Source organism: Anopheles moucheti, chromosome 3 (genome assembly GCF_943734755.1).
Source record: "Anopheles moucheti chromosome 3, idAnoMoucSN_F20_07, whole genome shotgun sequence".
NCBI lineage: Eukaryota > Metazoa > Arthropoda > Insecta > Diptera > Culicidae > Anopheles > Anopheles moucheti.
Window position 1 is genome coordinate 41,209,048 of NC_069141.1, and position 15,975 is coordinate 41,225,022.

The following is a 15,975-nucleotide window of genomic DNA, read 5'->3' on the forward strand; positions in this document are numbered from 1 at the left end:
TTTCGGCAAAGGTAATTATCATCGTCTGGTGAAATAAATATTTATTTGTACTTAAGAAGAATTTAAATTTCAGTTGCAAATTTTGTTGAATATTTTGCACAAAGGAAAGGATTGAATTTTAAATACAATGAAAGCTTTTTAGAGCTATATTTAGATTGAATAATCTACAGTTCCTTATTTATGCGTCTATCAAATGGCCGTACATACAATGCGCCATTGTGAAACGGTTGATTTACACTTGTCCTACTGTTATTTTTAGTGTCAACAATAATCAATCCATGACGTTTTATGGTTCCAATTTGCTTCTTTATGTTGTCTTCAACATCTTGTTCGATCTGGTGGAGGCAAGTGAGGCAAGTCCGTCAGCTATGCATAAGAATAAAAGTCTGTTCTCCGCATGTGTAGGGTGAGGGTTATAAAATCGAAATTAACCATGGAACTCTACGCTAACCATGGACCCTCGTTAATCTGGTTCGATCAGCTGTAGAAATCCATTCGCTGGCGCTAGTCAGTAACAGGAAAGTAAAACCACAAGTATGGCAATAAATCCTGTTCTTAACCTCTGTAGAACGAGTACGTTCTCCACGTTAGTTTAAACTGGGGGTAAACTGTTTGCCCTTTCGATTTGAAACGCAATAAAAGATAACTTACAGCTTCGGGATGAGCCATATCGTATTGAACAAGATTTATGAGAATTAAATTATGCTCGCACATAAACACCACAACCGTTTGAAGTGCATTAATACATCTCTGCTCGGAACGAAGAAATTATGCATTGTGCGAAACCGATGCAACTGAACTGAATGAGTCTTTAATTTTTGCTTCCACTGCTTTTGCGTCAAGAAAATCCTTTCTGGTTTTTTTATGACTGTTTTAGGAACGTGTTGTGTACATGTGCCTTTTATTATTCTTCGTTCAACGGCTAGGCCGGTGCTGAGTACGTTATTTTTATGGTCCTTTTGAACTGACGAGAACTGCTGCTTCTTTTCCGTACTCTTCCCACCGTTATTCTGCGTCCGCGTCCAGATGGATGCTGAAAACGGGAAGACCATTGTTCATGGCGTGTGTAAATGCACCACATTGGGTCGTAAAACTGACGCCAGGCAGCCTCGGGGGTTGTACAGCATCTGGCAACTGATCGTAAACCAGGATGGTATGGTTAAGCTATTTTTCACTTCTTACCGTGTCTGCTTAAGTCATTTAAAAATCACATTTTGTTGCACTTGGGTGTCCGGGCGAAATGCATTTTGCCACGCTGTGAATGTGTAGGTAGTAGGCAATCGTCTGAAAACTGGAAATCGGTTTAAATGGACGATGTGCGCGCACGGAGACCATGTGTGATCCGTCGTCGAAATGCAAATTTGCAGACAACAGCTGATTTAAAGTGCACCGTTACAAAACATTCATATGCATTACGTTCGTATGGTTTAAAAAACATTAACAAAATGTATCTTTCATATTGGGGATAGGAATACCGATGAGTTCGTGGCGTTTTTATAACGGATGCCATCAATATGTGTTGTCTATTTTGACAAAAAGAACATCATTTCGCAGTATCTTTGCAGAGTTTCTTAGAGCGCTTACACACGGGACAAACTTGACAGTTCGAGCGTTCGACGAACTTTACTCAAATGCAGATTTATGAATGAAATTTCGATAGCTCCGCTGTGTTCGCGAACTGGTTTTGTGTGAACGCTGCATGAACTCTACTTTGTACCAATTTAAACCAAATCCAAAATTTGATTTCTAAATGGTCTAATAAATTCAAAAATTGACAGTTGCACGTGCAAAATTAAACAAAGAATATGATTTTTCAAGTCTTTATGCTAAATCTTTGTAAAATAAAAGAAAATTTTATTTTTGTTGTATTATTCGGCAAGAACAGCATCAAAAATTAGTTATTATTATTTATTATGATACATTTTAATTGACTGATGGTGCACGCGCACTGTTTTGTGTTGTTTTTGTGTTGTTTTTTACTTGTGTTTGAGTTGAGTTGTATCTATGAACAATCATTTCCTCATTCAAATTCATTTTTGCAAATTTTGTGTGGTTTGTAGTAGATTCACATTTTTTATAAGCGCAATATTCTATTTAAACTTACTTTTGTTTGTTGGATAGCTCCAACGGTTACCTTTTTTAATTTCAAAAAAATGTCAAGTTTGCGATCTTTCCATGGAGTTCGCATCTATTTCACGAAAATGAGTTCGACGAACTAGCGAACTGTCAAGTTTGTGCCGTGTGTAAGCACATTTATATAATAGCAGAACGTAAGCTAGTAGATAACAATCGCAGCACATGTTAATGCAACGGCCTTAGATGATCAAAATCTACCCGGTCGAGAACTAACATCGGGACTAAATGAAACTCTTCCATTAAACATCTTTCAAACTCTGAACTTTCTTGAGAATTTGTTATGAACTAATGAAACTGTGGAAACTAAGTGAATAAATGTTCATAAAATGTAAAGCAAGTGGCTGAATAATAATGTCAGCCGACAGGCACAAAGCCTGTATAAAATGAATAAAAGTAAAAATCAAAAACTACCATAAGGTTCGTTTACACATACACACAGAATATAGTTTCTACGAGTCCCGAATATGGCTACCGGTAGAGTTATGCCAGGTTTGAAAGAGGCCACTTTGGTTTTGAAAGACAACGACGCGGTTCCAAAGGGCTATAATCGTTTGAGGATCGATAACTAGAGGCAATGGTTGATAAAGATCCTCCACGAACGCTGTTTCTAGATATTTCTTATCAAGAGATAACAATATTTTTTATCGTTCAAAACCAACGTGAATGATCCGGAAAGAAGGTACCATATGAACTGAAGCAACTCCTTGTGAGCAGCTGGCTTTATTGGTGAAAATCGAAAGGAATTTGCACATCATATCGTGATTGACGATAAAAAATGACTGCATTAAGTGATAACGTAAAACGTTGTGTAACGTGTAGGGGATACCCCGATGCCAGTTCATCGACAACCATGCCGAATATTTATGGCCCAAAGGTCATGCAGTGTATTTGGTGGGCCTGCAGTGTAAGGTGTGGTCTGTTATGAGCCGAGCATTGTGAGTAACACCGCCACAATATCAAGCGAGGTACGAAAAAGTTTACTTGGAAATGCTGAAATACGGAGATGCTGAAATACGGCAGTAGTGTTGGGCGGATCGGATCGGATCGGATTCTGGGATTGGATCCTTCATTGGATCAATCCGGATTCGATCCTAAATCCAGGATCCTCTGGATTGGAATCCCAAACAATCCTTTTCGATCCGGATCTGTCATGACGGGAATCCGGGATCGAAATCCAAAACAAGAGTCCGGATTCGGATCCTTCAGAATCCGGATTCGTCAATACGAGAATCCGGGATCGAAATCCAAAACAAGAGTCCAGATCCCGGATCCGGATCTGTCATGATTGGAATGTGGGATTGTGGTAGGGATTGTTTTCGGATGCGGATATTTTATGATTTATTACCTTTTTATTCTGTTCCATGTAAACGTATGTTCTCTAATGCAGGACAAATTTATACGGACAGAAGAAATAGGCTACTCCCCAAAAAATGAATGAAATATTGTTTCTAAAGCATAATTTAAACGAGGAGGACATAGAAATAATTGGATAATTTTTTTTTTTTATAAAATTGTGATATGCTGATAATCTGCTGATGCTGAAAAATGATAGTCTCATGAATGTTGAGTAATACTGAAATCGATACTAAAAATAATGAATTAAAAAATATGAATTTTTAAATAATGAATAAAAATAAATAAATTTGATTTTCCTCTTTTTTTTTGTTTAACAATAGCTCAATTGTGAACCCATTTTTTTTAATTCAAGAAAAAAATGTCGTATTAGCATATCCACTATGCATTTTCTTCATTTACAAAGCAAAGATTTTTTTTGTGGTCATAAAAAAATCTAGTAGGATTCGGATCGGATTCGGAGGATCGATCCCAAGGCGGATCCGGATCGGTCGGATCGAATCCCACATGGGAGTGATTTTTCCCATCACTATACGGCAGTGTACAGCCAACGGACAATATTCAGAATATTCTGATATGATTTAAAATTATGACCTAGAGCACGCGGGTGTGTTCATTATTATGCCTTCTTAGTTTGCCAGTTGGTGCGTCTCTCTTCGCAATACGTTCTTTTGGCGTTGCATTAACTTGTGAATTGCTACTCATCGAGCGAACATTCTAGCAGCGACTGTCAACCAGCGTCAATCAGCGTTCAATCTGTTCCACTTCAGTCCTCTCACATACAGCGTTCTTTGTCCGCATGGTGTGTTGTTCGTACGATCAATTAAATGTAAAAATGTTGCTCCTTGTTTTTTTTTTCTTAAGGCGACAGAACACCCAGTGACTGTGGTTCTGAAGTGTGGTTCGGCTTTATTTTCTTCACCAACGTGTGCTTGTCTGCGACTGCGAGTCGCATGTGTGTGTTACCCAATTCTCCCGCTGGTAGCGCGATGCATCACGGGAAGGACGCGTGATTTAACACGAGACGCCGTTTCGCCTGCTCCCAGCCGAATGCTGCTCCGTTAGACGATGGTGCTGAGCGCTCTGCTGCATATTCCGCTCCGTTATGTTGTGCCGTACGCATTTGCTGATGGCTTAGTGGTAGTTGTTTCTGCACGAGCGGTGGCAATAGAAAACGTTGCCGTTCGGGGGGCAATGCGTATGTGCAATGAAGTATGTTTGTCTGCAACCTGCAACATCTACACATATCAACACCGTGTGTGTATGCACTCCGCCGTCCTCGGCTTCGTTAGAGTTCATGTAGTTTTTCACCTCTGCTGTTGTGTTCAGCATGTTTTACGGACGACAGCTGGTGGTGAGAGATGCATGCCGTAACATTCAAATTATTCATTTTGATAAAATCAATCGACTGCTAATGAGGAACCGTTTACAATTTTAGCCGATAAAACGTTTCGACGTTTAAATGTATTATATAACTATTTATTCTATTGTATTGTTTTGTCAAAATATAATGATATTCAGTTAAATCTTCGTATGGTCCTGATATTGCCTGTTTTATTTTTAAATTGAACAACCTTCCATATTTCGTAATAAAATTGGAGACGATTATAAATATTCTCAAATCACAAATGATCACAAAGTGGTTGAATAATCAAGAATTTTCAGTATGTTAGGAAAAAAAGGGTGTAAGTTGAACAAAATACGACGTGCAGAAAAATCTGTTAATATGCATCATTATGTTGCTCTTTTAATTGTAATTTAAAAACATATCTGAAGAAAGCTTGCTTCTTTAATTGGAACCTAGATATGCTACAATTTTGAATTTAATGTAATTAATTAGTTTATTGTACTAAATCAATCCACTAAAGTTACAGAAATTGAAAAAAGATTTGGAGTTAAGTTGTTTTTAGCTAATAAATGCAACAGATGTTCATTTATTCGCGTGAGGTAGCAGCATACTTTGCGCATGTATTTGCACATCAGCATTGGTTTTGTTGGTGTAATGTGCGGTATGTCATTAAAGATCGTTAGCGTATTCTTAAACGATCGTTTCTCTTTATAGCTGCATTTCGCTCTTTCGTGACTAGGGTCAGTATTTCATTCTACCACTAATCATACTCTTCTCACTTGGCACGCATCACCGTCACAACAAAACGGTACCGTCACCGTTCACCACTGTAACACAATATGGTATAGTTGAAGTCTTCTCCACCGGCCGTTCACCGACCGTGAGGCTTCCGATTCGACTTATTGTGATGCAGCCTCGAGCCTGCAAACCAACACACAATATGCGCGTCACCGTGCACACGGTTCAAATTGTTTCGTGTGCGTAGGGGTCTAACATGGAGCGACGATAGGTGCTGTGGCAAACAACGTTTAAAGGCCTTGGACAACTTTCGAGTGCATTGAACTTCGTGCGGAATAGAAGGAGGCTATCGGAGGCCTCAGCTATGCAACGACCCACTGCAGTCGTCTAACGCTAGCGTTGTCTGGCTGGCACTGGTTTTGCAACTTGTGTTCCTTTCGATCGAGATCCTCTGAGCAAAGCTGACCGCGATGAATCGTATTCGTTGACAGACTTTAGGACGACTAGTAACTGTGAGGCAAGGAAAAGAAAAGAAACTAGATGAAACGACGGATGTGGTATTTCTATGCGTTACTCACCGTCTACGTTTGAGGGTTCTTGCCTATCGTGAGATCAGAAAGAAGACGAGATCATGTAGGAGGTGCAGTCTCATTCTGTTCATCTAGGCATGACTTTGGTGGTCCGGTTTCACGTTTTCTTATGAGGGCTATTCATGCTCGATGTGATGTTCGTTTATTACTACTAAGACTCGCACACTTTTACAACATAACACCATTGAGATGTGGCTTACCTTGGCACTGTATGGTGAATGGATTTTACAGTGTTTGACAACAACGTCCATGGACCTAGGTGTGTACTGTATTTGACACAAGCTTCTCTTCGCTTTGTGTGAACATTTTTACGCGGCATCGTCGGACGACTAATTGACTACAATCTATTGTGGTTTAGTTTGTGCTTAAAAAAAAAACAAGGACATCATAAAAATAACGAAATTTTATTCAATAACAAAAATCTGCTGCCGTATGGAAAGTGAAAAAAATATATTATTAAGAAGAAAAAAAATGTACATTAGACGTTTTATTAGAAAATACGGCATTGCCGTCATAATGAAATTTAAATAAAAAAAATAAGACGTTTTATTAACGCAACAATATGGTCAAACCTTCTTCAGAAAAAAAATAAGATCATTTATATTAAATATTGCATTTACTAAATATTCGGTTTGTGAAAATTAAGCCAACCATTCCAAATCAACCAATCAATTTCATCAATTGAACTTTTTTTTTTAATATCTTCTAAATGTTTCTTCCTGAAACTGATACACAAAGCTTTGAGGAAGCTTCAATACCATTCCAAATATGACCATAATGAAAATAATATACAAGAATGTCAAACGTTTTCAAATTATACAAACAAATAACAAATAATATACAAGAATGTCAAAACACAATTTGTTCGTGCACTAAATAAATGACTTCACAAGCACGAATTAGACTAACACTCAAAATTACGCTTAGTTTGTTTTTGACCATTAATTAACTCTTAACATTTACATAATGCAGAGGGCATTGTCGTGCTAAACGAGTTGCACGCTTTTTTTTAAAGTGCTTGTTTCTTACGCTAAAACCGGGATGTTTTGGTGCCATATTTCTTTATTTAGCGTCCGTTCCTTACAGATGAAGGATAACGCCTATATAGTTAACAACTCGCATATGTACGACCCGGGAAAAATGTTTTCTGTGCGTGTGTGGATGTAGTAAACTCAACCTTCGCATACTACGCTCAATGCTCTCCTTAGCAGCCTTAATTTTGGTTTATGTTTCTCTCAAACTTCCGATGCGCTCTCCGATGGCCATAGCCGTGTTGTTGTCATTGTGGGAATACTATTCTACCAGTCCTTGCGTCGGTGGGAAAAGGATGCTGCTGCGGGCCGGTGAGAATCCTTGTTATCTGTATGGGATGTAAAAATTTGCTGGTATTAACCTCTGAACACCCCCAAAAACTGGAGCTCTCTTGGAGAGTAAATGTAAGCGGGGAGTTAGTTTGCTATGGGTTTCCGTGAAGGGGATCACTCTCATGTTTTGTCTATGTAACATGGATCGTGGAACAGTAGGAAGAGAGCACGCGTGTGAATGTTTGAAGTTTACTCTATATTTCGCCCTGTAACTTGAGTTCTTATGTACTACACGGTGAACGATTCGACGAGCTTCTGCTCTAGGCAGGGTTCTGTGTTCCTGCTACTATAATCATCAATTTGCGATTCCTGGTTCCATACAACTATTTGAACTAAATGTTTTACGTTTCCCCGAGCCGCAGAACATGCGTTTCGGTCATGTGTAAGAGCCCATTAAAGCCCATGTCAATAGCTATGTAACTATAGGGAAGCGAGGGCAACATTTGAAAAGAAAATACTGAATAACGGAAACTGTCGAAAAGAAGGGTGTGTGAGGGTGAGAGTAAGGTGACGGATAATGCACTTTGAAATAGTGCAGTTTATAATTCATTCCGTCGTGTTACATTTGACGTTAAGTGATTTGTGCTTCTTTCACTCTATGTGTGCACTACTATATTGCCTCATCAGTAATCATCATTATCAATACGATGACGATTCATAGGGTTATCTTTTTCACCATTATGTAACCGTTAGTCCATTATTGTTTAACGAGTGTTTTTAAAAACACATGCACGAATAGTGGCTCGAATTGTGTAGAAATAGATATTTATTTTATTATAATCTGATGAACTAATAATCAACCAACATCAATAATAAACCACAAACTGCAGTGCGGATATCGAAGAAAATATATAACATATCCTACTAATATATAACACGAATTTTTGTAGTAGCTTCCAGAATTAGTTACACTCTACTGAATACCGCGCTCAATTCGGTTCGTAGTGCTGACAGACTCGGGCGATTTTATTCTGATGTCATTGCGATGGTGGTCTGTCCCCATAAAATAGGATTTAATGGATGCGGGCAAAGCTCCCTTAAGGTTCTTAACGAGCATTCCCCCGGGGTGCTTTCCATGATTGTTTCCGTAATCCCTTAGCCTTTGGCTTTGGCAAAGGATCGATATGAGGACGTTTGATTCGCTTTTGTTTCATTTCTATGTACATAGGCACACAAACCGTGTGCACAGTGTTGATGTGTCGCAACATTTCGGATCACTTATAGTCCAAACATTCTAAAAAAATTCTAAAATCATATCAAATTGTATTCCGTGATGAGTCTTCAAATCAGTATTTTTCTTTAGTCGTATATTTGTCCTGCATTCATATTAAAGAAAATCCTAATTGTCATAAACGAATTTCTTTTTGACAGTTAGTGGCATAATATATTGAATAGATAAACGTTAGACATATTTTCATTGTTATTTAACAACATTCAGTCCCTGAAAAGCATTCCAAAACAACACCCTTTTCCCTTTTTTCATATCTAAACTCGGCCAAGTATTGGTTTCTGCGATTACATTATGTTTACTTCTGGATCCCGGCTGACGTCATATTATCGCATTTCGCTAGTTCCGTGTGAGCAATTTCCTTTCATTTTTCCAATCAAATATTTGATGGGAATGGCCAAAAAGAAAAGGTAGAAAAGTGGTTCCAGTAGATAGGAGGATGCTGCTCATTACTTCTACGACCACAGTGCATGGACGGTAGAAAAAGCATCGAACCTGCTCGTCCAGGTTTTGTTGACGGTGAAAAGAGGTGGTTTCGACTGCGCAGGACCACTGACCCCGAGCTCCAGTCGTACTCGAGCCACCCGTACACACACACATTGACAGAAGCGCCAGTAAGGGATATGGGGAGTTCTAAATATACAAAAGGAGCGCGTGCTCTGGGTTACAATTATCTCTTATCAGCTGTGCCCAGTGCACCGTCCCTTAAACGTCAAACGGTGGCTGTTCTCCCACATTGACGCTGTACGGTGGTGTAGTGTACACACCACTACAGATGCAGAGTATTAGGGCGGTTGCTACACTGTTTGATGGCAAGGCATGAACGGATTATGAAAACACTGTGTACGTACGAAAAGTGCTTTAGTGCACCATTCGGTGGACTTTTATGTGCGAGGCAAATGGAGCCGTAGGGCTTTTTACATCGACGGAGAAATAAAGCTCTCCCCATAGGGAAATGCAAGGGCTTTGGGCAGTGACACAGCAGTCGCACATGCGCAGTCCCCGGTTTCCAGACGGTTTTTGGTGCCCGCGAATGGTTCGATACACTGCTATTTTTGCTACTTTATTTGCCATTAAGCAAATATTCGTTCCTATGTATGTATGCGATAAAGTGTTCAGCTTGATGGAATGTTTATTTTGATTCAGAAGATGTTTGCTGGATAATAATGATTTTGGACGAAAATACTAGAATGATCCTTTTTTGACAGTTCTGCAATATTGATGTATTTTCCTGGGATATTTATGAAAATAACACCGCAACAGTGAAGCTAGGAGTAAACAAATAATTTACGACTAACTGGGTACTGAAGTGTTATTAGTCGACTGCTTTCAGATCAGTTCTAAGATCCATTAACGGAAGTACGTTTTTTGAGAATTCCTGAAGTCGTGTACAGTATAATTCTTAACATCTCTCTAAGTACTTCCATTAAGTATCAGACATAAATCTCGTATGACCTAGTTATGGAAAACATACAATAAAATGTACTATTTTCTATTTGAATCAACTCTGGAATTAGTTTCTCCACTATTCATTAGCAAAGCTATTTATCTAGAAAAAGGAAATTTCTTTCTATAGTCAGAAACACTTTGCAACGAGCACAGAACACCACGTACAGGGACTGCAAATTTGCTTGATGAACTGTGCATGACTGATTGCGTTTGTCGATAGAGGTTTGTCGTTTGCTGGAGGATGCACGTCGTAAAAAATAGAAAGTAGCAATCGAAGGTTGTACCATCAACAAGAACGTTTACTCGTTTTTATTTCCTATGTATGCACCAGAACAAAATATACATCTATATACGCTTACCATTTAAAGATGGGAACGTAAATTCGATAGAATTATATTAATTGGATAGATTGTACGACTAGTAGGTGAACGATCATTATTTTTGGTAAATAATACTTACTACTGAAGTAATACACACTGATGATATTCTGATTATCCAGGGCTATTTCACCGAGTTGTCGGGTTTTCAGCGCAATTCGAAAATTACATAATTAAATAATAGACTAAATTACAAAGCAAACTGGATGTGATAAAATAAGCACTTGGTCTCCTTCTCAATAAGAAGTAATTCTCACGCCCGCAGTGTTGTGCTCCAGTTGTAGTATTTGAATGTTATTATTCCACTGATCTGATTTGTGTGATCTACAAAACAGATCCCTAACAGTTTAGGATCACTGTTTTAGGATGTAATCTTGAATGATATGGTTTGGATGGTTCATGGTATTTGGGCTAGTTTCTCTAAGTCAGAAAACATTTGCGGTTATGGGTGTAGCCCATGGTTTTTTTTGTTGGGTTCTTGCCGCTTTGTTATGTAAGAGTATTGTTAAAATGGTTACAATTTGTTTTTCGTACAATGTAGGTCGGTTATCTAAAGTATGAATAGAGCATTTGTACTAATTATATAAATACTTATACTTCAACTAGTGTTTGTTCTATGGTGGATCTTGTACAATTGTTTCGTCTATTTGTTCCTTGTAGGTTTGTTTTCTTCTTTCCTCGTTCAATATAATATAACTGCCTATACTGTTTGATTCTTAGTTTTTTTCCTGAAATAGATTTATTGCTATTTTGTTTTTATTGGTTGTTTTTATGTGTTCTTACCACTAAACTTACTATCAATTAGTGAACCCTGATTTTGACATGAAACACACTTACACTTACCAATCACAATGCTTTGTTTTATTTTTCGTTATTTGTATTCTAAGTTAAATTGTCAAAATATGTTCTTGTTTTTTGTGAGTTATAGATTTTATATTTTTTCTCTTTTTTTCTCTTTCTCTCGTTTTTCTTCTAACCAACAGATATGGCAGTATCCCCCAGAGTGTTTGAGTTGTCACTTTCCTGACATTCCACCATCAAATCCTCCACTCCGTTTCGCCATCAACGTCTCCGTTGGCATCGTTTTAATCACCGTCGCCTTTGTCAAGCCCCCTACCGTCAGAAAGCACCAGTGCTTATCAAAAGGATTCTATAGAACGTTGAGTTAATAGCTACAATCAAAACGATCCAGTTGTGTGGGCATTTTTGTGAGAAGAACAAGTGCTTTCCAGTACGCAACGATAAAGCTGTTAGCTGTTGCAGTTAAGACTGAGATGAAATGAATAAGAAAAGTGTTCATAATCATGTGGAATTCTGCGACATTACACACGCGCGTAAACAATATTAAAAACGCTCGATATTAAGACATAATTTTATACTTAACAAAGTCATTGGATCGCATCGTTTGAAGCAGTAACCGATCTATTGTTAAATAAATGTAGAGTAGATAATACGTAAACGAACTTGGCTTATAACCACTGATGGTTTAATCAAGAGCATAGTAATATAGGATACAATTCACATTAGTTGGGAGATATTTACTTCTCTACATCGTAAAAAGGGCATCTTATCCCAGGGGCTCGTTCAAATCTTCAGTAAATTGTAACTATGAAAATGTCCATTGGGGATGAGTTGTATTAATGTTTGAAATATTCTTAATTATGCTCTGCATTTTTAGCATAGTGCAATTATATTGGCAATTTTTTTTAAATTGGCCTCTTACTGAATCTTTTTTTTAAGAAACAAAACAATCAAACTTACTGTGAAGAGTCATGGTTAAAAATACAAACATAATATTGTGTTTGAAAATGAGTCAACTATAAGTATGCATTAGAGCTGATGTAAAACATTTGTAAAAATAGAAGAACAATTACGAGGGATTTGATTTGTGATGTGAAAATGAATTTGAATGAATGTTCGATGAATGAACTTTAATTCAAATTAATTTGAACGATCATTTTATTTTTCATAAAAAAAATCGTCATTGCAAATCGACAATATGTTGAAATTCATTTAAAAATACGATACTGGAATGGAAAATTAATGTTATAATTGAGGTTTTAAAGGACTTGCTTAAACATTTGTTAGTTTGTTAATTTAGCCATGATATTTCACTCATGAATATGTTTACGTGATTTTTAAGTGTCTAATATATTCATCCTTTTACACAAATTTCTAATCTTGTAGATCGACGATCAACCATCCACGATTATCGTCTGGAGGTGGAAGCAGCAGTTGGTACAACGGCGGAGCCAATACTAACGACAAGAGCCCAAATTCGATCTCGCAGGCCTCCCATCAACATCCCTCTGGTTCGATAGCACCGTCACAGCTGCCGGACATAAGAATAGGAGCCAGTCATAACAACAGTGCTGGCAGTGTAAACAACATAAATAACAACAACAACAATAACAGCTATGATGGATATGCTGTGAAGCAGCAGAAGTCGCAACAATCACTCCCGAAGTCTCATCGATCCGGTTCTGAGTCGGAATCGCTAAACGATCTCCATCTTCACCAGTTCCCCCATCAGCACTACTCCAATAACCACAACAGCCACAACCACCCGCACAGCCAACAGCAGCAACATCACCATCATATCTCACTGTCGCGGAATTCGTCTCCGGTGTTGTCAAATCCACCATTGCACGGCCATTACCAGCCGCCTCATCATCACCATCTACTGAGTAGTAGTAGTAGTAGTGGTGGTAGCGGTGTAACGTGTGGTGCAGGTGGAGAGCGAAACGATCGAGCCCATTTCCACCACCAGCATCATCACCAGAACCAGCATCATCACCTGCATCATCGGTCGGCGTCACGATCCCGATCACGTTCACCCAGTAGCAGATCGTCTTCTTGTTCCTCCTCGACGCACAGCAGTGGCGGCGGGGCACCGAACCATTCTGGGGAAGCTGGCACGACGACGAACCTCTCGGGACGTAGCAGTGGCAGCGGCAGCGGAAGTAGTGGTGGTACCGGAGCAGCATCATCGGTTGGACTGCTGCCCTCGCTGCCGACGCCCTATGGCCGCGGCGATGCTGCTGCAAACTGCTCCTCACCTTCGACAGCTGCAGCAGTAAGTGTTGGACGGACTCTGCTGCAATCCGCTATATCAACGGCCGCTGCAGTAGCAGCAGCAACAGCAGCAGCAGCAGCAGCAGCAGCCGCAGCAACAGCGCCTGCAGCAATAGCATCGCACGCGACGCACATAGACAGTAGCGGCAGCCACAGCGGCTGTGGCGACGGCTCGGACGGCGGTAACGCTAATAATGCAGCTAACGGCTCAGGCAATCAAGGCAGAAGCAGTAGCAGCAGCAGCAGCAGCAGCAGCAGCAGCAGTTCCAGTAGCACCAGTTCCAGACACAGTTTTAGCGGTGCATCTGTTGGCGGTGGTGGAGGCGGGGGAGCAGCAAGCACTAGCGTCACAACGACGTCGTCGACCGCTGGTGGAGCAGCAGCAGCAGCAACAACAACTGCCGCAGCTCCAGTCACTATCGGCGGTGGAGGCGGAGGAGGCGGAAGTGCGGGAGTACCAGGAGCAGGAGCTCAGGTGCTCTGTAACGGGAGCGCTGGCAGTAGTGGGACGAGTCTGATCAATTGCCATTCGGACGATAACCGTCCGCTGGCAATTTGTGTCCGAAATTTGCCTGCCCGTTCGTCCGACACCTCTCTTAAGGATGGCTTGTTCCACGAGTACAAGAAGCACGGGAAAGTGACGTGGGTGAAGGTGGTCGGCCAAAGCACCGACCGCTACGCGCTTGTCTGCTTCAAAAAGCCGGAAGATGTTGACAAGGCACTGGAAGTGTCCCACGACAAGCTGTTCTTCGGCTGCAAGATAGAGGTGGCACCGTACGCGGGGTACTACGACGTGGACGACAACGAATTCCGGCCGTACGAGGCGGAGCTAGACGAGTATCATCCGAAGTCAACGCGGACACTGTTCGTCGGCAATCTCGAGAAGGACATTACCGGGAGTGAGTTGCGAAAACATTTCGAGTGTTTCGGTGAAATCATAGAGATAGACATCAAGAAGCAGGGTGTGAGCGCGTACGCGTTCTGTCAATATTCGGACATAGTGAGTGTAGTGAAAGCGATACGGAAGATGGACGGTGAGCATCTTGGCAACAATCGCATTAAGCTCGGGTTCGGCAAATCTATGCCAACAAACTGTGTGTGGCTGGATGGGGTCTCGGACAGTGCAAGCGAGAACTATCTGGCGGCGCAGTTCAATCACTTCGGCACGGTGTCGCAGGTGAGCGTCGATCGGGAACGCAAACTGGCCCTTATATATTACGAGCAAGTGCAGCAAGCTCAGGCGGCAGTGAAAGAGATGCGCGGTGTGATGTTGCGCGGTCGAAAGCTGCAGGTGGACTTTGCATCTCGGGAGTGTCAGGAGGCGTTCTTCGATAAGTTAGATAAGCAACAGTCCGGGGGCAGTTTATCTGCGTCGTTCGGATCGCCCCGTTTCGGTGGCGTTACAGGAATCGCTGGAGGCGCTAGTAATAATAATAGTGTTAGTGGAAATGTTAGTAATAGTAATAGTACTGGTGGCATTAACAGTGCGAGTGTCAACAGTAGCAGCAGTGGGAGTAATAGCAACAACAATAACTCGTCCCGCAACCGTTCTGCTTCGTCGTTCAGTCGACCAGGCAATCCACTCAGTGGTAGAGGAGGCGAAACTGCTGGGTCTGTTGTGAATACTGGCGTCGTCAGTGGAGGCGCCTCGCCCCGCGTTGACCCGCTATCACTAGCGTCGTCCTCATCGTCATCGGTTGCCGCCGCATCGTCTGCAGCGGCCGGCGGTGGCGTCGGTGGTGTTAGTTCACGGGGCGGTAACAGTGGGTCTGTAGGAGGTGGTGTTGGTGCATCCTCGTCATCATCGCGACCGAGAGCTGTGCGATACTCGAGCGATGACTACTATTCGGAAGGTGGTGGTGGTGATCGAAGGTTTCGTAGCTATGACGAGTACAGCCAAGGATCAGCCACCAGCTCAACGCACGAGGATGAACGGTACGATCACCACGAGCACAATAACGGCAGCAGTAGCAATAATGCTGGTACTGGTAGTAGTGCCCTTGTTGGTGGATCCACCAGTGGAGGCTACAGTCGAAGTAGCAGCCTCGTAGACCGACTGTCCGGCGCTCACCATCACCACCACCATCATAATTCATCGTCGTCCGATTCTCCGCCATCTTCATCCGCGCTGTTGCCCAGTGGTAGTGCGATAGGTGGAGGAGGAAGTAGCTGCTTATCGTCCTCGATACAATCCCGCCTAGGTGGCGATGTTGATCTATCACCATCGTCGACCGGTAGTAGTATACGGAAACGCAGCGAGAAAAGCACAGGTAGGCAAATAACATCACTTCACACTTCCCATCTGTATTGAAGAATA

The 15,975-nt window shown here is 41.1% G+C and overlaps 1 protein-coding gene across 1 annotated transcript in view; it reads left to right on the top strand.

Annotated features, from left to right (window-relative positions):
* Window positions 1-15,975, top strand: part of LOC128303326 (protein split ends) — a 77,394-nt gene that overhangs the window by 41,618 nt on the left and 19,801 nt on the right. Inside the window, exon 2 of the mRNA XM_053040252.1 lies at window positions 12,771-15,928. Within this exon, the coding sequence (XP_052896212.1) occupies window positions 12,771-15,928 (3,158 nt within the window). The remainder of the gene's footprint in view (window positions 1-12,770; window positions 15,929-15,975) is intronic.